The sequence below is a fragment of the Larus michahellis genome, chromosome 2, assembly GCF_964199755.1.
Source record: "Larus michahellis chromosome 2, bLarMic1.1, whole genome shotgun sequence".
NCBI classification, from domain to species: Eukaryota; Metazoa; Chordata; class Aves; order Charadriiformes; family Laridae; genus Larus; species Larus michahellis.
Window position 1 is genome coordinate 50,293,706 of NC_133897.1, and position 23,132 is coordinate 50,316,837.

Genomic DNA, 23,132 nt, shown 5'->3' on the forward strand with positions numbered 1-23,132 from the left:
AGAACTTAATGTATAGGTTGCTTCTCTCTAGAAGCTTTTATGCCAACATTCACAAGAAACACCTAAAATTTTCACTCCAGACTAGAGTCCACTTACCATTCCATGTAATTTCAGAAAAAGATAAATTAAGGACTAGAGAAAAATTAAAGTGCCTGTACAAATTTCAAAAGAATTACATCAGGAAAGTATCTGGTCCAAGAAATCTAATGACATTTCAAACATTCAGCTAACAGTGTTTTGAGTAATTTGGTAAAGTCACCAGTATGACATCAAAAGCCACTTCTAACCTATTTTATATCTCTAATTACTCTTATGGGGTAACGCACTCTAACACCATAGTTAAGGGAGAATTGTGTCTCTTCATTTAAAAGGGTGATGCCAATACTTAATCAGCATCTTTTAACCATTTACAAACATCAATAAAAAAATAAGGTGTGGCCAGTTTCAGAACCTTAAGCATGCAAAACTCATGCAAAAAGCATGAGTTAAGCATGCAAAAAGTGAGGACAACCTAAGTTTTGGCCAACTTGGGTACTGAATGTATCCCATGTTAACCAAATCTTGCTTCAAACACCACTGCAATGTGCTCTAAGGCCAAATGTTGAATGCAAAATTATTTCCTCATTCATTGACTACTCAGAACTGTGATAAATTTTTGGAACACAGGCTAGAATAGAAACTGCAATTTACTTCACAGACTGAAGATAACAGTTCTTCTGTATCAGTGGCATAATTAAGATTAAACATTCTTTGAATTCTTAATCAGTCCTCTAGACCCTTCACATCTTTTTTCTCTCTCCACTGAAAAAAGCCTTGAAAAAGTATTTTTTGAAATAATCTCAGAACTTCCCTTGTCTCAGCTGTATGTTAAAGTAGATAAGCTAATAAGAAATCAACACAGCTCTTCTTACCTATTGCATCAGGACAAACTCCACTCTCCAGTCTATGCTTCTTGTATAAGTTCTTTAGGACTTTGGCACTTCCAAAACACTTAAAGCGGCTTTTGACATTATTATAGTACCAATCCAGAGACTGGGTCCTTAGGAGCCTAAAATAGAAAAATAAACAACATATTTGGAATGATTCCAGAACAATAAACCCGAAGTAAGAGTTTAACATATTTTTATGTCTTTTATGTAAAAAAGGATATTTTAGGACTCTGAGCATAAACATATTGATTTCTGAATACTTCTTTACTGTTTGTGCTTTTCAAGTGTCTGATAGGCAAAAAAAAAAAAGGTAACTCGAGCAAATATCTGCTTCACACTACTCAAAGTTTTATTTGGCTCTGCTACTATCAGAAGAGGTGCTCTCCCCTTTTACATTATAATAATGCCAACACTACAGCCTTTTGAAAAATATAAACAAGCTTTGGAACAGCACAGGAAGGTTTTAAAAATAGCCTTTATTTACATGGATTTACAGATAATGTAAGAACATTAGCCCATTAGTGCACCACAAAAAAAAAATAATTCATAAATACACACCACTACTTTTATTTGGGGAAAGCAAGAGAGTATATGAAGCCTAATTAGAGAACCTCAAAGCAGAATAAGCAAAGAACAGCAGGCAGATAAACTTTTTCAGGGGGAAGGACTCACAGCTGCTGTTTGGTTTCTTACTTTCAACCGTAAGCATCACTGACATCAGTAATTCATGCTAGTGGATTTGTCCCCAGAGCTCATATATTTCTATGAAGCCATGAGATACTGTCAAGTTCTTTGTTTTTTTTTCCACGTGGCAATAGTGCCACCTGTTACTTCAGTATTTCCAGGCAACACAACCACAGGATAACCCACAGCGGACCTGAATGTTTCTTACCGAGGGTGTCACTGGAGAGGGGGATCCTCGGGTTCCACCTATAAATTAAAGCTGACTTTCCCAAAAGCCTCCAGAAAGGAGAAATAAGTCTGAGACGGTGAACAACACTGAACTAGTTCTCTGTGTTTTCTTCACCGTTTGAGACCATTTGTTGCTCTGCACATTGTCATAGTAGTTTACTTTTAATTAATTTACTGCATTTACATTGCAGGAAGCAAGATACTTTTATAGGATGTGAAAACGTTTCATATAAAAGGGTATTTAGTATATGCTGCAAAGTAATTTCCCCTTTGTAATAATTATAAAAATCAGGGTCTTGGAACTAGAAGCCCTATGGAGATTGTTAAATAATGAAGAGATGATTCTTAATACCAAGATTTTAGGAAACCAAAGGCTAAGGTTAGTGTCTGTTGTCAATATACAAAAGAAATGATATTATCAGGAGTGTTGGACTCTCAGCACTTCCAGTCTTGAAGACATTCAGATGGCTTAATTCTGGTTTTTAAACCTGGGGTCACCGTTGAGAAACAAAATAAAACAAACAAAAGAGCACAACAGAAAGCTGTAACCTTTAGATTTTCCTTTAGGGACTCTGGACTTTTCTTTATAAAGTGCAAAGCAAGTCACAATCCGCAATTTCTGTGGAACACGCACCATTTCATAAGCAAATAAAATCTCACCTATTGAGAGACTAGCAATGTCGTTCTTACTCAGCGCTGAACCTCAGGAGACAGCTGGTAACAAACAAATACGCTGAACCTGGGGTTTCAACTAAATGCTTCCAGTACAGCTCCAGATTTTTTGAGTTTCAGTACACTGCTAAAAAGGAATATCCACTTCACGTAAAGCAGAACATCGTGATATAGTCCACTTCTTTGTCACCACTGGAAGGTGCTTAGTAGCAAACACCAGCAGTGGGAAATGAAAAATAAAAATCAACGAAGCCTACCATATTCAAACTGTGAACTCTTAAAAGTTGCATTAGTTGCTCTACTGAAGACAACTCTTCCACGTAATGGAACAGAAGCATATTTTTCCTGTATGCGTGTCAGCAATTAGATGTAGGAGAGATGTTTACAGATAATGTAAGAAAATTAGCCCTTTACTATCCATTTGCACAGTAACATCCCCAGCCTACTGTGGTTCCCAGGAGGTTGATTAGTTCCAATATTCACTGTTCTACAAACATCACTAACATGTGACAAGGGCAAAAATACCCTTTTTCTGGAAAATGTCCTTACACAGGGCTCACAGATGAGCGACATCTGATGAAGCATGAGTGGCTGGTGACAGAGCACGAGCAAGGGGAAGCATGTCTGCGCCTGTCTGTGAAGTACAGGATTTCTGAATTCCTATAACGCTGCCACCAAGAAATCTGTTATGACGCCTGTCCAAGTCCTGACGCACTGACCGTGGCTTGGCTGCTGGTGCAGTGATGAATCTACAAATGGAGGCAAATCTGTCTCCCAAACTTGCAATTCTTTGCGAATGTGACTTCATTGAGGGCAGGAACCATTTGCTCTCATGGAAACTGTGTCAGAAAGGAACAAACACTACGCTTTCTGCTTGCTGAATTTGATTCACTTTTGTCCACTGAGTTTCTACAGGTGCTGGCAGTGTAAGATTTCAGTCAATAGCACAGAGTCGCAATCATTATGATGGATAAAACCTAAGTTTGCACGACTGGGTTGGAAGTGGCTTAGCAGGAGGTACTGGCCAGGAAGGATGCTCTTCTGCCCAGGGAACACAGTGCTCTCCACGCTGTTCACAAAATAGTCTCAGCACTATCACTGCTGGTGGACTCACATCACTGTGAGTCCTCAGATACTTTGCTTTAGGGCTTTCGAGACCCCTACCAACTACTTTAGAATGCTTACCGAGCAACCTCAGCTCCACTAGCCCAAAATGCTAAACTTTTCATCTTCTTGGAAGCCAAGTAGACTCATTTCTCAATATTCAGACTGAGTGACAAGGTACCAAAAGCAGACAGTCAACTTTTTTGACTTTGAGATAGTCAACAATGACTATCTCATTGTACAAAACCTAAGAGTTAAGACAGTTGGTTATGAATGCTGACCTGACTTGGGAAAAACAAGAGATGGACCCACTGCAAGCCTGTTTCCCTATCTTTTCCCCATGTTACCATGTTTTTCTGGGTCTGATCAATACTTTTTCTGTAAAAATAGAAAGCTAACAGTACTGATTTTTTAATGATGTGAGATACTGCTTCGCAACTAACATAATTTTAGGGACAGGGTTTCTATTTGTAATGATAACATGCTTACCACTTTGCACTAGCTAATCTGGTGTAAACACAAGGATAGGGATTACTTTTTTTTTTAAATTTTCTCATTGCTGCAGGATTAACACTTTGTGAGTAATCTAATCATCTCATGCTTCTCTCTCCTACGTCTTGGAGAGCTACCAACAATTCCAAATCTATGCCTCTGTCCTGCACACATTTTATAGCAGATTACAATGCCTTCTCTAAAGCTTTTCAGCCTCTTAACTTTAAAATAAGTCACAATGTCCCTGCTGATTCCTCCTGAGGAGAAAGGATTTGGAGAAGAGAGTAGTTCTCTTATAGATACCAAAATAAAGGACCCACTCAAAAGAGAAATAAGAGCATTTTCACGTTATTTCAAAATCCTTTAATGCTGACCTGTATTTTAAAGCTGTGTTCTGCAAAAGCAGTCCATGAGTCCAGAATAATGAAAGACTATGACAGCGCTAGCATTAAATTGTTGAAATGAAACACTTTCCTTATCACCTCTAATAGAAAGTGTGCAAGTTCTCTCCGTGAAATGAAAGTTCACATTTAAAGGATATTAGTTGTATGCATTTTAAAGATGCAGAAGCCATTTCTCTCTCTTTCTGTGCCATAAAGACTGCTATTTCTTTATTGCTAAATAGCTTGAAATGATAAGGACATTATTTATGTTATATAGTATTGCCATGGAGTTGAGTTGCATTTTGATGTGCTTTTGGCAGAGGGGAATACTGTGATTTTAAAAATTCTGCCTTACTAGGAAGTGTGAAAGCTAGGCAGACACTTTTGGTTTAATAACATTAAAACTTGAACAAGTAGTATAAAGCCCCTGTCTTTTTTTTTAGTGCAGCAATGTGTTTGCCTTAATCAAGCAGCACCGTAAGAGCAACGAATCAGCGCATTAAAATCTTTACAAGCAGTTTTCAGTACATTTCTCACCTGCAGCACCCAAATACTCAATTTTTAGCCTTCTCCTGTGAAAAAAAGAGAAGTACATCAGCTGTGCTGGGGAATGGCGACATGAACCATCTCTCTCATTGTTAGTGATGATCACAATGAAAGTCGCCACTCATGCATGATTACTAGTATTCACTACTCAATACAGAGGAGGCTGTTTAATAACTGATTTACCACTTCAGTTTTTTAGTTCTTCTAAGAAGTTGAGGGGTTTTACCTGGTCTAAAGGCAATATAAAGCTTCTGCAATAAATTTTCTCTAAAAGGTAGTGCCAACTTAATGTTCATGACCTCAATCGCTACTCATAACTCAAGTCAAACTACAAGAATTTTATAACAACACTTTTCCATGAACTTTGTGAGAAGTTTTCTCACACAAGAATAACTTGTCACCTAGACTGCAGCTCAGTAAGTCAGGAGGTACTTCTTGAAATCTGAACTTACATTATTTAAATGACAGAGTAAATATATAATCTCTTGGAGTTTCCTTGTTGTTGACTTGCACTGGAAACTGAAGCCTCCTTCTCAGTTTTGCAGTCCTATCTCACCGCATCTTCCATAGCTTTCTGCCAACAGCCAGGTCAGTAAACTCGTCTGTCCCCTCAATCTCACTCCAAAATCAGAGCCACAAACTTCACCTGCACATCAACAACTGTTTGTACAAATGGTTATGCCAAACGATTTGTATTTCTGAGCTCACCTCCCTATACGTATTGTGAAATGATAGACATGAGTTTTGTGCCCCCCTGCTAGAGCCTCCTCTTACGTTCACTCAAGGTGGAGGTGTCCCCTGGAGCCCCAGCTGAGCCTCTTAAGGCCGATTCCTCTCCCCTCATCCATAACCTTTACCATCTTTCTTCCGGAACAATGGGAATCATGCTGTAGGCTAAATGATACTAACTATCACCTCCCTGCAGCCCCACTGATTCTGATGATAGTCCTCAACATGTTGAGATAGTGGAAATCAGAATTTATGACCCTTAGGTATATAATGAAAGTGCAATAATCACAGAGTAATATCTTTAAATATGATTTTTGTACTTCCTTTTGACAAGAAAAGGTGCTCTTCAAATATTATTTTATTCTTTTTGAAAGTGTTAAACTAATTCCCTGCCCCAGCCCTCGATTAGTCCAGCATTACCACTACATATACTAGTAGCAGACTTACAGGTTGGTTGCAATTTTCATGATAAACTCAGTTTTTCAGGGTTTTGTAACTTAGTTGTGAGATGTTCCCCATGGTTCTTACTTTGTAAAAGAGGAAATAATAAAAAGGCCTAGTAGCAGACCCACTAAAGTAATGTTTACCCTAAAAAAGGTCTTCGTTAAATAACTTCTTAATATTCTTGAATGGGCATCAGCACTACTCAGCCCTGAAACACAGACATTCAGCAGCAATTTCCCAGACAACTGATGATAAGCTAACAACCAATCAAGTTCACTAGAAACCAAATCAAATGGTTGCTGAAAAAATCTTATATCTGCGGAAAAAAAGAAGAAAAATAAGGCTTTAAAAATTGTTACCCCGTGCTTCTCCTGCTGTGCCTATGCCCTAGCGTAACATCCAGCCCCAGGTCACTCAAGACCTGCATTCAGCAGTTGCCTAGATTCACTCAAGAAGGTACCCACTTTACAATTCTTGGACCTTTTTACCTTTGTGGATGTGACAATTTTTTTTTTTTTTTTAAGTAATGAAAATTTAAACAGCCAAGCAAACCCACCTCTGAAATACAGGACCATCCACAGATCAGAACTGCACCTCTGTGGAAGACTCCAAAACGCAACGTGACCACATCAAATAGAAGAAATATCAGAAGTTCAAATTTTCAGTGGAAAAGCAACATCAATGTTTCATTTTCACTCTTTCAGAGCACTCCCAAGGCACCTTGAACTGCCCGAAGGCTCAGCCATGAGTAAAGAGATGGAGGGGTTGGGAGCCAGGAGAAGCTGCTGAGCTGTGCCAGAGCTGGGACACCGGTGGAGAGGAGCCCACCAAAGCCAACCTGCTTCACTATACTGCCGGGCCAGCGGCAGAGGCATGCTGCAGTCAAATATTCTCGCCTTTAACCACGGTGTTCCCCCACAGGCAGGTGACGGGTGCTGTAGGACCGACATCCTTGAAGCCCTGCTCCTCCTGGGGAGCCTCAAGTCCATCATCCTCCGGCTGCACTGGCACCATGTTACGTATCGGTTCTCTGGGAAACTCCAGCTAATCCAGATTATGCTGTCTCAGGCACAGCGTCTGTCACAGGCCCCGACACGGCCTCTCTCCCTGCACTGGCCTCACCCAGAATACAAAGCTCAAGGCCCTTGTTTCCATTTCCCAGGCACTGAGCGGCCTCAGCCTGGTGCCCAGAGAAACAATTAAGATTCAGCCTGTCACTTCTTATTTACTCAGTTTTAGAGTAAAATTGTTTCAAACTCAGCATCCTGAAATATTCTTTCTCTGCCAATAGCAATATTTGCTTTTTCCCTTGGGCTGATGTTTTAGAGCTTGTAATGTACTGTTCTTTATAAATTGTTGAATTAAAGTCTTTCAGTTCCTTTCAGTTTCAGTGAAATCAAACATACTTCCAGGTTCAAGAACGCAACTTCACCTTCATTCCCTTCAGAATGAATCATTACTGTAGCACACAAACACTGCACACATGAATACACTGCCAATGCTTGGTTTGCTAAAAATCAGGCTTAAAAAAAAAAAAGGAGAAAGTTCAGCCCCCTGAAGCCCCAAAGAGGAACTTGTGTACACCAGCCTTTGGCCAAACTCCTGTCATTCTAAGATGGGACTTGTATTTCCCTGATTGTTCTGCACCTATCCCCTGCCTGTGAAAGACGGGGGCCTGTTCATGCCTCAAGAACATTTAGCCCAACAGGCCACTGTTAACTCTTCGTGATACATCCTTCCCAAGCTTTAAGTTGAAATCCAATTTATTTTTCTCTAATGGCATTTTGCAGATCACCCATCACTTAAGAAGTTCTGCTCCAGAAAGTGTCCTCCTCCACTTACCCACAGCAGAGGGCTGCACCCGGGCCATGCTCCAACACCTGAAAGCATGGCACACCAACCTGTGCGGATGAATCACAGGAAAGGCTACATGATGAACAGCATGATGAACGATATGCTCAGCGGTTGGCAAAATCCAAGTAACAGCAGAGGAGAGACCGTCTCAAGTCAAATCATCTACCCCAAAATGAAAACTGTCCAACAACCCAGTGAAAACATCGTCTGTCTTTCCCACAAGCACAACAAAACAACTGTCCGTGTTCCCCCCAGTGAAATCATGATTTTCCTGTGCCAGGAGAAATGAACCTGGCCCAGTAATCGCACTGCAGTCTACAGTATGTTAACTATCCAGAAGCTCAGCTTACAGTATTGTACTAGGTGTTTCCTAAAAACACGCATCCTCCCAACCATTCACTGAGAAATTCACTGCCCCGGTTTTACCTTTAAATTCCAACACGGAGCAACATACAAGAAATAATAAACTAAGGTTTGCACCGAGGTAAAAAAGGAATTTCTTTTTCCACCAAAAGACAGCTGTATGTGCCACCCTCAAATTTGCCTTCTCTGCCTCCTTTACCTTTGAAATCAGCAGTCAAGAAGCTGTGGGAGGAAAACAGAGGAGGTTTTATACAGAAAACCTAGATGTACTTTCTGAAAGGAAGAAAGATCAAAACTTGTAGCAAGTTCACCTAATCCTGATTATTGAGGGAAGTACTAAATAAAGCATCTTCCACCTGGGCCCTTTAAACCAAGCCTTGGTGACTTCCAAAGGGAGATGCCAAGGATTGCTCACCGCAGCGTGTGTCAAAGTGCAGGAATCACTTGCTGCATTATGCAGCAGGACACAGTAAGCGATCGTAACCTTCCCTTAAAATATTTTACTGGCTCATAAAAATCAGATTACGAGCCATACTAGTTCAAAGAAAAGGTTCAACCAGCCTCTCGCTCTGTCTCTGGGCATCAGCAGATGCTAGGGAAGAGATGACAGGAAAGGTGCAAGTGTGGAGTGACCCTGCCTTCGACACACCCTGCACTTGTCAGCTCAGGAACCTGTGTTACAACAGACCATCCTCAAAGGACGCTCTTTGATGGACTCAACTTCCATAAATTTGGCTATGCCAAACTTAAATCTAGGCATACTTCTGGCCTCCTCAAAGCTCTCTGATGAGAGTCCACAGCTACATACCACACACATGCATTTATGACCCGCACTCCCCGTGGTACTTTCATCATCTAATTTACATTAAAATAAACCATGAGATTGCTGATCTTTAAACATGTAATTTAATTATTGGAAAGTAATCAGTATGTAAGAAATCAGCAGTAAAGCATCTGCCTCTAAAAGCCTTTTTGAAAACAAGACTGGAGAAGGTCCAGGTGTCCCTCTCTTAAGAAAACAACAAACTTAACTGATGCTTCATTAAAAAAAAAAAAAAAAAAGAGAAAGATAGTTGCTATTTTGTAACCTGTATACTAGCAAAGCAACATTCCTTGAAGATCACATCTAGACTGCAGATAAACGTTTCGTACATTTGCTGACAGGCATTACATGGAATGACTAAACGTTAGCCATGTGCAGGGACAAATAACTTGGTGTGTATGGATCGGGTTTGCTCAGTGGTATATTGTGACCTTCCAGAACTGACGAGTTCAGCCGAAGTCAGGTCCTGAGACAAGAGGTCCAGACCTGAGGTGAACACACCTGTAAAACTCAGCTATGTACTGCTGATGGTTCCCATTACCTAGTCAGAGCATTTATGCCCTCAAACTCTCTCTGACAAATGCCAAACCTGACATAACCACCTTCAGTTCAGATTTGTGCCCTTTTGCCATTTATATCCACCCATGCTGCCATCTAACAATAGATTTTTCACTTGCCTAGCACTAACTGCATATTCCTCCATCACCACATCCTCCTCCCTTTTTGCAGTCGTCTGCATACTTAACTTACTTTTGCTATGAAGGTTTCTGGGTCTTCTCTGAATTTTATAGCCTTCCAATTACATTTCCCCAGAATTAAAGAGGTTCCTTTGACAGAGGCTTCCTGCAACAAGACACCTCCCTTTTAAAATTTCCACAAAGGACAAGATTTGAACAAATGGTAGCTGAACGTAGGTCAGGTTCAGCGGATTTTGCACATCACCTCGAGTTGAACTCCTATGAAAATGGTCAGGCTAAGAAAGTCTTCTGGCTTAACTTGGGCACAAAGCCATCATTCTGGTTTGTGAATGAAGGCTGTTAGCACAAGTTTGGTGAGGACCATTTTCAGGCCTGTTCCCCACAGGGGAGAAGTGTCCTGCAGCAGGTGAGGAAACCACTGAAACAATACCAGGTATAATTGGAGTTATGGTTTGATCTTCCAGCAGGAAAACTCAAATAAGAGCAGAACACGTCAGCATTTAACTAAACTATTTTGCCCTGTGTTTTCCCTGTAAGGTTGTATGTCAGGAATTCCTGGCTGATGAATGAACGCATACGTGGCATATTAACCCAACCTGCTGCCCCCAGGAAGCATCTTATGTTTCAGGGTAATCAAAGTGAAAATATGGATTTTGCAGCAGTTATAAAAGTCGATTTTTAAAAAGAAGAGGGTTTTCAAACCCAGTGCTTCACTGTAATTTAGCTGACTGTAAACACCAAGGGTGAAATCACAACTGTGGAGAGTTAACAGTGGTTAAAGCAATGACCTAAGAAGGGGCAGGACCTCTCTTCAGGCATCTACCAGCAGTAAAAGATGTGAGAAGCCATATCCAATACAGGTCCTGACAGTATCTCAGCAAGAGCTAATAAGCTTTTGCCATAACGACATGTTTATAAGGATGTTTGCCATGTCTTACAGCCGTTAGTGAATATTCTTTCTCCATTTCTGCTTTGTAAGATGAGCAACAGTGACTGATGCTTATTTATTTAGAGCTGACTCCTGAACCTAGAAGTTCAAAAGGCTGCATTGCAGGGGAGCTTGCAGAGAGCTTGCAGTACAAGTTACTTCTGCTTTCAAGACACTTTGGCAGAGCTTTAGGCCATGAAAAAAATGGGATCCCATAGGTGTTCCCCTTGCCCCCACACATGATGAGCAATACCTAGATCACTCCCAGCAAATATACAGCTAGCCTGTTCTTAATGACTCCTGATGCTGCAGACCTCCCCCAGCCATCTACTCCGGTGTTTTCCTATCCTAACGTTGAAAGGTTTTCTTAACATTTAAGCCAAATCTTCCTTGTTTCTATTTAAACAAGACAGCTTAAGATGTTTGATCTTCTTTTTTTTTTTCTTTTCTTTAATTTTTGAAGGCTAAAGAATCCTGTTTCATCATAGGTCACGTTTTCTAGCCATCTGATCATTTCCTTTTTTTTTTTTTTTCCCCTGGGACAAGGAAAAAAAGACCCAAGAGGTTTATATCTTTGTTTAAATACAGATTCCAGAACTGGTAATTTGAGGCCTTACCAGTACTCTTTCAAGAAAGCCAAATGTAACTGTCAGGATATGATTTAGCACAGCGCAGACCCTATGGATGAGATCCCACTAAGAGCACCAAATATGCTATACTGATATTGAATCTGGGATACACAATGCTGCGAATCACACATCCGTCAAAGTCTAGCCGAGACCTGCAGTGTAGAAACTGCCAACTCTTCAAAAAGAAATATCCTGTCGAACCAAGTCAAGAGTATTTTCACTCCACCTTTTCTTTTAAACTGACAATTACACGGATGCCACTTTCAGAAATAAGGTTTAAAGTGCATCTCCTCACTAGCTGGCAGATATACCAATGGGCTAAAATGTCATTTTTGTGGGAGAAATCCAGGCACTCGGCTGTTACACATTCTTATCAACTAGCAAATAACTCCCCCGGGTAAGAAAACCATGAAGTCTGTCATTCAGAAGATGACTTACGGTCATGTCCATACCACTTCTACCCCACCTGCACAAAAAGCCCATCTTTCTCTATTTTACTCCTGTTTTCATTTCTAGGTTGGCGTGTAACAAGCCTCAAGTGTAACTGCAGCCCGGGTGGATCATTCAGTGGCCAAAAGTGGTCTGTACGTCTCATCTCAATGGCGTAAATGGAGGCCACAAACCCGTCACCTTCTTTTCTCAGCCCTCCTAGGTGTTTTATTTGATGCCTGGACACCACCTCCCCACCACACTGCCAAGTTTTTTCCTCTTAAGCCTTTCATTAAAATGTGTATTTTTACACAGCTGATTAATACTATCTGTCGACTCCGATGAAAATTAAATAAGCAGTCATTGAATATTTGAAACAAAATCAAAACAAGTCCAAATCCAAATGCTTGTGTAAAAGCTGGAACAATCTGATATTGCCAAAATGGAACATTCCACATTTTCACAGGTTCCATTTACAACATTTGTATATGATCTATAGGATTTATTTTATGACATAAAAGTCATAGATATACAAATAAAAATGTCACCACCGAAACAAATCTTTCCTCCTGAAGCAAAAGGAAATATTTCACCATATCTGAATACATTTTCCTCCAGAAATTTTGTTTCATGTGAAATTTTGGGTTTTTTTTTTTCCATCTTAATTTGCAGCAAAACACGTTTTCAGTATCTCAATATTTTTCAAAGGGAAGAAATTCTATATCCTGGTCGTCTTGTACTGGATGTTTTTTCAGGCATATCGTTAAGAATTAATACTGCATAAATTTATGACGCTTACATGCACACAACATGCTGAAGCAAAATATAAATAAACGTGAGTCAAAGCAAGTTATTACAGCTACACTGAACACTACACTATATGAACACATATATTGTCTTTTACTGTCATATTTGTTTCTACTTGCTACAGTACATCAATGTGATTTTTATTTCAGATTTCTGAAAGAAGACAGGCAAAAAGAACAAAAATATACACTGACAGTACCTCGAAATGAATACATCCTGCTGTTTTTCTTAAGAAACAACAACAGAAAGAGATATTCATAAATTCTCAATTGGAGAGGCATTCGTTTCCTGCTGTGCTATTACTACAAATTTATCCTTCGCACCTACCCACTGAAGGGACGGAAAATTCATATAGAAACCTCATGTAAATAAACTTCAGAACGCAGAGAGCAACATTAAAACACTCTCAGGAACATTTGGTCATTGAACTTTGCATTAATGTTAATGTAAAGAAAGCATTTGCAGTCAAAATACAACTGAACATAAATGGCTACAAATAAATGCACCGTTCACCCATGAGAAAAGTTTTCCATTACCACAGCAGACACCAAATGAAAGAACAGAACATAAAGCCACTTTGATGAGTTATTCAAATTACCTAAGTGAAGGCTTTTCTTTCTGAAAACTTCATTTTTAATCCAGAGATTCTTGAAAAACAGCTGAACAACAAAAAAAAGTGAGGTCGATGAAGCATAAAAATTTTCACAAAAAGAGATACAAACTCCGCTCCATCAGAAAAAAATACCAGAGGATAAACCATGCAAATTAATTCTGTAATCCTGATTAGAAAAATACGCTGGGCTTTTAATATAGAGCTCAAGAACGCCAAAAAGACAACAATCCTCCGCTTTGTGGTTTGTTTCTGTTCTTGTATCGGGAGAAAGCTGTGAACAAACAGCTGTGAAATGCCAGCAAAGATGAGAAGAATCATCACCACGTACAATCAAAGAGAAAGTTGGACTCATTTCAAGATTATTTAAAAAAAAGACAGGGGAAATAAAAGGAAAAAAAAAAAGAATTCAAACAAGCCAAAATCCTTAAAACTTTGCTGGGGAGTAAAGAGACGTGATTTCAGTTCCCATTCTTCATACTGGTTATCTCACCCTGTAAGCCCAACTTCTCCTAAACCAGGCTGCACCGTTTTCTTCTGGGAGCTGGGCACAGAGTGACTCCACCACCCCCTTTCTGAGATGACACGCATTTGTAGCTTTGCGACTCCACGAGCCACAGAACAGCTTAAGAAACACACTGAAGGCACTGAAGTGTTATCCAGCAGGAGGGTGACACCTCCGAATCCAAGTCCCACGCAGGTCCCTAGATGGGAAGGGTAAGGAAAGCATTTCCTTGCCATCCACCCACCCATTGTGGGAGGAGGAGTGAGACGGAGTGATGCTGCGCTCCCCAGAGAGCAAACAACCGGGACATGGTTCGGACATTTAACCATCAGTTAAAGCAAGATTTGGAATTACAGTGGCATTGGGCTATATGGGGAATAGCTGGCCAGCTCCAGAAGGTTGGCTCAGTCAACGCCTGCACCTCAGCAGCTCTTCGCAGCATGGTCCAAGGGCAAATGAGGACAGGGCGAGGGTATCTGATGCTGTGCAACGTTACTCTCTACTGTTGTGTGCAAACGAGCATCCTGAGCGCACAGTGTGTGCCTCCTAAGTTCCTTACCGTTCTATTTCTGCTTTTGCAGAAAACGAGCCTCTGTATGTTGTGCTACTTGTGAGTGGAGCTCTCTTTGATTAAGCCTTTAAAACACACAGGGCATGCTTTTTTTTTTTCCCCTCTTTTTTTTAATAATAATTTTTTTTTTTTCAAACCAACTCCACAGTCACCGCATTTAAAATGCACATTTTTCCCTGGTGGGGTTTTCCCTGTTGCTCAGGAAGTATTTTTAGTTGGAAGCTTTATTGTGCAAGCTGTCCAGCAGTCTGACAAAAGCTAAATGCCAGCTTACGGCTGAAAACCGCAGGAAAAATTCCAAAGCCTTTACAAATTATACAAATGAGACTTTAATCCCAGCTGGCCTCACTAACAGGGGCTCTACATCTGGGCACACACACAAATGTCCTTTTCATATGGATTTTAAGCTATTTGAATAATGAAAAATGGAAAAAAAAACCCCACTATTTTTGTAAATACTTGTATCACAATAATAAAAACCAAACAGTCCTGCAAGCACAGATTAGCCAGACTGTCAGAGAATTACAGCTGTTTCTCAAAACTGGTGCTGCTCAGAGCTCTTGGGTAAAATTGATCTGCTGTCCAGAGGAGGATTCACTCCTCTAACAAACAGAAAGCTTCAAAGCCAAGCAAACCTCCTGTCTTCTCCAGGGCAAGCTTATTCCCATCTGCACAAGGGAGGGGGTACCTTCATAGGACTCCCCAGCTGTGATAAGATGCACGCTTATGCACGTGATATCAGCAAGTTTGATCAAGAGCAAGCAAGAAAAATGGGAAGAACAAGAAGCGTATGAACAGGAGGGGGGAAAACAGGGAGAGCTGCAAAGCTACCCGGTCACGCATGCAGAGACGACAGTGTGCAATGGGTCTTTGAGTCCCTCAGTGCTGCCTTTCAACTGCTGGCAGTGAGTGGAGCGCAACCACCACAGCCCTTCTCAGCTACGTCCACAATGCTCACTCGAGAAGAGACCCTACTTCATTCACAGAAGAGAATTTTCTAGTTCCCAATAAACTGGGATGAAAATATGGCAGCCAAAGGATGGGTGCTACTTGAGCAGGATGCCTTTTCCTGCTTTAATGCATGAGGTATCACTACCACAGCTTGTCACGTTTGGTTAAGGGAAACCACAGAGGCAACTTTTTAAAAATAAGGAAATTGAGTGCTACCTAACATTTTTCAAACCGTGCTGCTTAGCCATAAGTGAATGAAGGGATTTAATGCAGACCCGCTGCATACACTCTTGTAGTTTTCACCTGACAGTGGCAGAGAAGGTCCCATTGTGACAGCTGGAGGCATCTTTACCTCCTGTGTGTGGTGACCACAGGGAGAGACGGGGCCAACAGAAGCTATTTCTCATTTCTGAGACATGGCTTACTCTCACCTCTCACCGAAGGGGAGGGAACGTAGGTCTCTCCTCCAGCTGAACTCCTCCCATAAAGAGCAGAAAATTGATGGCATTTTGGGGAAGCGATACCTAGCTACTAGGATTTCCAGCTGAGCAGGTGGGTGAACTGCTGGCTGCTGATACAGCTCGTGGTGCAGGCTGCCAACTTGCTGCTGAGCCTGGGTGGACCGGAGACAGAGGGGTGTGTGTGTCTGTCTATCTGTCTCTCCTTCTGTGTATCTGAGCTGGAAGCCATAAAGACAAAATGAAAACGTTCTTTCTCTCTGCACATACACGTTTATTTTTGTCAGAGGGCTGTAGGTAACTCTCAAGCTGCCCCTTTCTTGCCATTCTTTTTCCTCCTTTCTTCATTTTCCTTAGGAAAACATGAAGGTGGGATAAACGATTTGCTTGCTTTGCTGATGACAAATTCGAAGAGTATAAGGGCAAGTAGGCAGTAGAAGGCAGCGCATTAAGAATGTCCACAGTGTATGTGCTGCTCCATTAACATGCTGACCTTCTTCTGTGAGGTCAGACTACAAGAAATCACCAGTCCTTGTCCAGCAGACCCAGGGATATAAAATGCCTGTAATGCTAAAATATTATCACATTGCCTGTGCTATTCTGTATTTGCCCTGTTACAAAGATAATGCAGGGGCTAAAGTAATTTCCATTACACACATACCCATGGGAAAAAAGGTTAACGACCACTTTTTAAGGATGGCGTTATGGACACTGCAAAGATCTTTTCAACCAAAATACATTAAAAATTATCTTGGACCCAGAAAAACATTAGAAGAACCATATAATTGAGACACAGAACAGGTTAGTCTCCAAGAAGACAGATTACTCTATACGGAGTCAGGTGGATACATTAAATCTGCTAATTGTGTAATGAGAAGCAGAATGATAAAAACAATGATCTCCTTAATATGAAACAACAAAATGTATACCAACTACTCAAGGGTGTTCACCCTCAACTTTTCTGTTAGTTATGATGAGTTTTCATTAAAAAAAAAAAAAAAATGTTCTTTCTCGTTTTCTTCAGAGGTTCATTTTTGAAAAGGGGTGGAGACCTCAGAGGCAGAAACACCAGGAAAGGAGGGAAACCAAACAAAAATAAGAAAAAACCAAACCTGACTTGAGTTTCAAGATGGGGAAAAAATAAACCAACTGTTCTCCTCTCCCAGTCCCCAAAAGTAAGAGGTTGTACCAATATAAAGCATTAAGAGTATCTACTTAGTTTCAACATATTAAGGAAAATAATAAAAGGATCTACATTCATGGACGTTTGACTCCTAAGATGAATCATACACTGAATAATGACAGGTTAGTACTGGTGCATTAAAATATTTGGGTTTTATCCACCTAGTCCATCTACAATATTAGTTAAATAAGACACCCTGAGATGATAATATTAAATACTCCTCAAGCTGCAACAATGGGATTATTTATTGAGTATCCCTAAAATAAAATCTCAGGTAGTAAACAGAAGAGATTTTCCAGAAAAAATCTAGAAACACAGTTAAAAACAAGAACTTCCTTAACAAGTCATACCAGAAGTATTTTTCATATCAGAGCCAACTACCAAATCCTGTGATACACTCTGTGATCCAACTCCTAATTTTTTGAATGATTAACTTTTTAAAGGGACAAAGTGCCATAATTCTACAGTAGGTGAAGACGCTGATAAAACTATTTTACATATATGCTATTTCATGCTTCATTTTTATATGGATTTTTACTACTCTTTGCAATCAGTAAGTATATACCATATATCACAGTTATTTAAAACTTACTAACAATAATGCCATTACCCTAAAGGAATTAAATTCTTTGAAAGGAAGCTGACTAAAATCTCAGCAAGTAAATAAAAGAAATGGCCAAATATCCTTTAAATGCATTTTAAAGGTGAAAAACTGAGGCACCAAAGGACTTGCTTCCAGTTACTTTGGAAATCTAGCATGTTGAGAAAGTAATTCAGATATCTTCACTCTAAAGCCTGTGTTTTCAACTCAAGCAGACCCTCTTTCCTCTGAGGCATTAAACATTTGTCTTCAAGCTCTGTTTTCATATCTGCAATTTGTTCAAATTAAATATTTTAGATTAAATACTTGTGTAGAAGAGAAAAGGAAAGCAATGCTCTCAAAATCTTTATGCATGAAGAACTGTGAGCGAGATCAAAGGGTCGAATAAGGCGGCGTGACAATGCATGCAATCCTCTTCCAAATCCACCAGACAAGCAGCGTATCTGAACTTGGAGACAGCCAGTAGCCACGGATTTTGCAGATTGTTTTTTTAAGATATATGGCAACAATTATAAATGGCTGAATACATGACGGCAGATGCAAATCTTGAAAACTGATCATCTGCATTAAGCCTATTTAGCACCGCTTTTACTACAACAGCTACACTGCTTTGCTCAGAAGTGTATCAGAGAAGTAAGACTTCTGCATTTTACAGCCAACGAGCCACAAACACATATCATGTATCTCAGCCAACTCCTGCTGTACAAATCCCTTTGTGCAAGCCTGTGCTCCCTGTGGCCCAAACGCTGGCTTTATTCTCAAAGGATTTGGGATGACACAGAAACCTACATGCTCAGCTACAAGGCTTCTTCAGAGTTTCTCAAGTTGCTTCATTCAGAAAAGACCATCATTGCTCAAGAGTGCAATTACCAACAGGGTAACATCTTTTAGAAATACTTTTGGTCAGTATGATCAAAAAAGCTCCACATTTACTGAGACATCACAGCAGCAGGAGTCAGGTCAGCCTAGCTCCATGCTTTCAGTCATATTCCCCTGTGTTTTATAAACAAGATCATGACTCCAAGTTTGGGCTTATTGGAAGCTATCGAAACCTAGGCTAATTGAAAGCTCATAAAGTAGGAGATTGCAGAAGAAAAGGGAATTGCTTCCTCCCCTGATATCGCCCTCAGATCTAGTGTCACCTCTGAATCCACTTGTATCATGTTATTTTGGGTAAAAGCTTTCCTAAGAGTTTACAAGCACAAATTGCTGCATATCCTTGACAGCCAAGTGCATCCTCCACTGTACCAGTGAAAACAAACTTGGAGAATTAACATCAGGGCTCCGATTTAACCTTCATATTAACATGTAAATTCAGAACAAATCAGCCACTGTAAGCCATTGGTCAATACGTGGGGGTACGAGGATAGCAAGGTCACTGAGAAAAAGCAAGTGATGGCACAGACATCCTATTGGGCCATATAGTACAGAAAGGGATTGGAATATCCACCTCCGCTCTAAGCAGTCTGACTTTTTCAGGCACCCGTATCTATCCCACAAGGCATAGGGAGGGACCACAGAGCCACACAGCACACCTGCATTTGTTGTACAGCACCATAGGGTTGTAGTAGGTCTACATACGCTGCTTCAGAGCTACAGAAGTCTCACATTCCAGACTCCTCTCTTTGCCAAGCCAAACTACTGCAACTGTTATTACAACGCTTCATTTAGGTTACGTACAAATTACCCATCCCTGAGGGTCTGCACCTACTGGTCACTTAGCATAAGAATGACACTTAATTGGTAGAAGGACACATTTCCTCATGGGAAAACTCATTTCTGTTAACCAAACCCCTGATAGCAAGGGAGCAATATGTTGCTGCCTTTGGAATTGAGTCACTTCAGTAGGAGGACAGGGAGGATGAAGAGAATATGGAAAGCTTTTTTCAACATTAAGTCTTCAAACACATCATAACCCAATTTGTACGGATGCCAGCCACTCCTTTTGGCAGACTGCATGATGTCTTGTTGTATTCTACAGCCAATTTGTTGACTCTAATTAGCAATTTGGGAATAGAGTAAGAAGAAAAGAGAAATAAAAAATTGAGTGCACAGTGCCAGTTACTATAGAGGGACACACACACTTGCATTATTGGTTTTTTAATGTGGCTGAACGTAGGCTGCATCCAGCTGTTTCCTCAAAACCAGCCATGGGTGTGAGCAGTTCCATATATTATTTGACTCTGGTTAGGAAAATACTTGGTCTCTTTTCTGCATAAATGTCACTTGTGATTTCCTAGGTGGACTCCAATGTGCAGCAAAGCAGGTGAAACCAGGTGTTAAGGAATACCTTTTTCAAAAAAACATTTCGCACTATCTCTTATGCTTTCTGTTTCAACTTAATAGTAACAACCTGGGCCTCTCAAACTATTCGGTCCCCAAAAGCACTCGGAGAACACTACCAATGCATAAGCCAGGTATTCAACGTGGTTTAAAACACAGATCAACTCCAAGTTCAGCAAGTTTCAGGATATTCTGTTTCATAGAATGGTTTCGGTTGGAAGGGACCTTAAAGATCACCTAGTTCCAACCCCCCTGCCATGGGCAGGGACACCTCCCACTAGACCAGGCTGCTCAAAGCCCCATCCAGCCTGGCCTTGAACACTTCCAGGGATGGGGCATCCACAGCTTCCCTGGGTAACCTGCTCCAGTGACTCACCACCCTCACAGTAAAGAATTTCTTCCTAAATCTCCCCTCTTTCAGTCTAAAACCATTACCCCACATCCTATCACTCCACTCCCTGATAAAGAGCCCCTCCCCTTCTTTCCTGTAGGCCCCCTTTAGGTACTGGAAGGCTGCTATAAGGTTTCCCCGGAGCCTTCTCTTCTCCAGGCTGAACAAGCCCAACTCTCTCAGCCTGTCCTCACAGGAGAGGTGCTCCAGCCCTTTGATCATTTTTGTGGCCCTCCTCTGGACCTGCTCCAACAGGTCCATGTCCTTCCTGTGCTGAGGCCCCCAGAGCTGGATGCAGTACTCCAGGTGGGGTCTCACGAGAGCAGAGTAGAGGGGCAGAATCACCTCCCTTGACCCGCTGGCCATGCTTCTTTTTATGCAGCCCAGGTTGCAGTTGGCTTTCTGGGCTGTGAGCACACACTGTCAGCTCATATTGAGCTTTCTTCCACCAATGCCCCCACATCCTTCTCAGGGCTGCTGAGAATGCCCAACCTGTATTTGTGTTCGGGATTGCCGTGACCCAGGTGCAGGACCTTGCACTTGTCCAGGTTGAACTTCATGAGGTTTGTACAGGCACACCTCTCAAGCCTGTCCAGGTCCCTCTGGATGGCATCCCTTCCCTCTAGTGTGTGGACCACGCCACAAAGCTTGGTGGCATCGGCAAACTTGGTGAGGCGTTTGCTCCACTAAAACCCCTCATATTCTAGGACTTTCACCTTTTTTCTAGTAACAAATGAAACAAACTGTTGGTGTCAACACACTAAATAACCATAAGAGATACTTACACAGCCACCATATTCTCTCACGTGAACCACCACATTTATGTTACTATGTTCTCTGACACGAACCATGAAAGCATTTACATCAAATATCCCTCGGACGACACAGATTTTGACAGATTAATTTTTCAAGGTAAGAAAATCAAAGGCAAAGGAGAAGACTGTGATGATTAAGCAAAGGAAAGCTAAGAAGTGCATCTATTTATTTTCTCCCCTTCTCTCAGGGATCTTTAGACACAAAGTCCCAGCAGTAGATGGAATCTTTTCTGGGGTTTGCAATACACTATCTATAAGCCTTTCCTTCACAAACAGATCTTTTGGGGTTGTATGCCCAATTTCTCCTACCTGGAGAAATTAATTTTTCTCACAGCCAGAAAACTGATCACTTCTCTTGAAGGGTCTTGAACTGCCTGCAAATGTCCTGTTTTGTCTGAAAGGGAAGAAACAGCCAAAGTAATGTAAGGTCCTCAGCTGGCCTTTACTTCAATGAAATGAAATTTCAGCTTGTGGCTATGACACCCCTGAGGCTTTCCCCAAGCTCTGCCCACGTTTCAGTGTGGGACTAGCAGCCGGCTCCGTGATCTCACACAGCTGCATGGATGCTCCTGCTTCTCTCAGTCTTCAGGTACAAGATCCGGGTCCCACTTCCCTTTGTGAGCTATGGCTAGAGTTATGGTATCAAGGAAAAGTAGCCTCCCCTCTCCTGTATGTATCACAGGTATTGCAAAAGAGTGTCTTATATGAGATATTGCAAAAGAAAGTCGTCTTAGTCTTCTTTCACATGTTTTTTGCAGGCCACTTTGCAAGCTCTGGTACCTTTACAGATGATGGGGGTGTAGGATGGCAATTGCAGAAATATGAATCAATGCACCCAAAAGAGATGGATAAAACACTTTGGTATGAACATCCATCCCAAAAGAGTTTCTGATCAACTTCACCGTGGCCAATACTGACGTCTACACCTTCCCTAATGTCCTTCAACCCTTCCTCCTTGATGTCTTCACTGTCTAATGCCACACTACTCTGACACATACCAAAATATAAGTAGAACAACTGTCCCTGCTTCCACCACTGCCTTTCCTCTTTAATCAAAGCTCCTGTTTTTTGGTTTTGGTAAAGACAGTTGCTATCACAGCTTTTGTTGCTGGCTGAGTACAGAGCACTTCAGTGACAGAGGTGGCTACAAGACACTGTATCCGCTGGAGCAATTTTTCATCATTTCTTTCTCAACAAAAGTATAACTTAAACAGCTACCTTTAACAGAAAAGGAGAGTGAGCCAAAAACATGCAATGGCTTTGGTGAGAATTGCCATTAAACTGTCACAAACAGCCATGAGAGTGCTCACATGGCACTGATGAGCACATTAAAAACCACAGAGAATGCACAAAGTGTAAGAAGTTTAATTATACTCTTTATAGTAACTGTGCGAGTCTGCATTTTGAAAATACTGCACATTCCTAGTGAGAAATGACATTTGATTTTGAAACACTAACTCAGGGCAGTTAGGCATGAATATTTGGCTGTTAAGTCATTTGTATCTCTTTCAGGAAGAAAGAGTTCCCGAGGGGCATGACGTTTATATTGAAACATTCAAATTTACATGATTACAGTAGGATTAGTTACAGAACACTCACAAATCTTGAGCAATTAAAGAGACTATACAAGTACTGAGTGCAGAGCTTCTCTCTTTCCTTGTAGCTTTTCCCTTCGCCCTCTCCTAATATTCCTGTTAGGGCAATAGCCCGAGTAGCACATGGTAGCGCTTCAGCCAGCCATAGGCTAGTGTATGCGCTGGCCACCGCAGCTGCACCTCTTGCGCTAGCTCACAGATTTTTGGCATGCCCAGCAGACGATAGGCAGTGGCTGGCCAGCATACAGCGATCAGATGGTCCATCTAAACAGGTAGGCTGCCCATTTTGGCCATCAAGTCTAGACTTGAGTCCAATATGCTCAACAGCTTTTGCTGTTACGAACACAGCAAGAGCTGTGGTCTTGTGATGGGTAGAAGATAGGGGGCACAAGGCAGTATTGGAGGCATAAACATGGGGAAGAGTGAT

At 41.1% G+C, this 23,132-nt stretch overlaps 1 protein-coding gene across 7 annotated transcripts in view; it reads right to left on the bottom strand.

Annotated features, from left to right (window-relative positions):
• The window catches only part of MYRIP (myosin VIIA and Rab interacting protein), a 235,759-nt gene that overhangs the window by 55,754 nt on the left and 156,873 nt on the right, over nt 1-23,132 (bottom strand). For all 7 annotated transcript variants that reach the window (XM_074575268.1, XM_074575264.1, XM_074575265.1 and 4 more), the window contains one exon: nt 912-1,048. In XM_074575268.1, the coding sequence (XP_074431369.1) occupies nt 912-1,048 (137 nt within the window). The remainder of the gene's footprint in view (nt 1-911; nt 1,049-23,132) is intronic.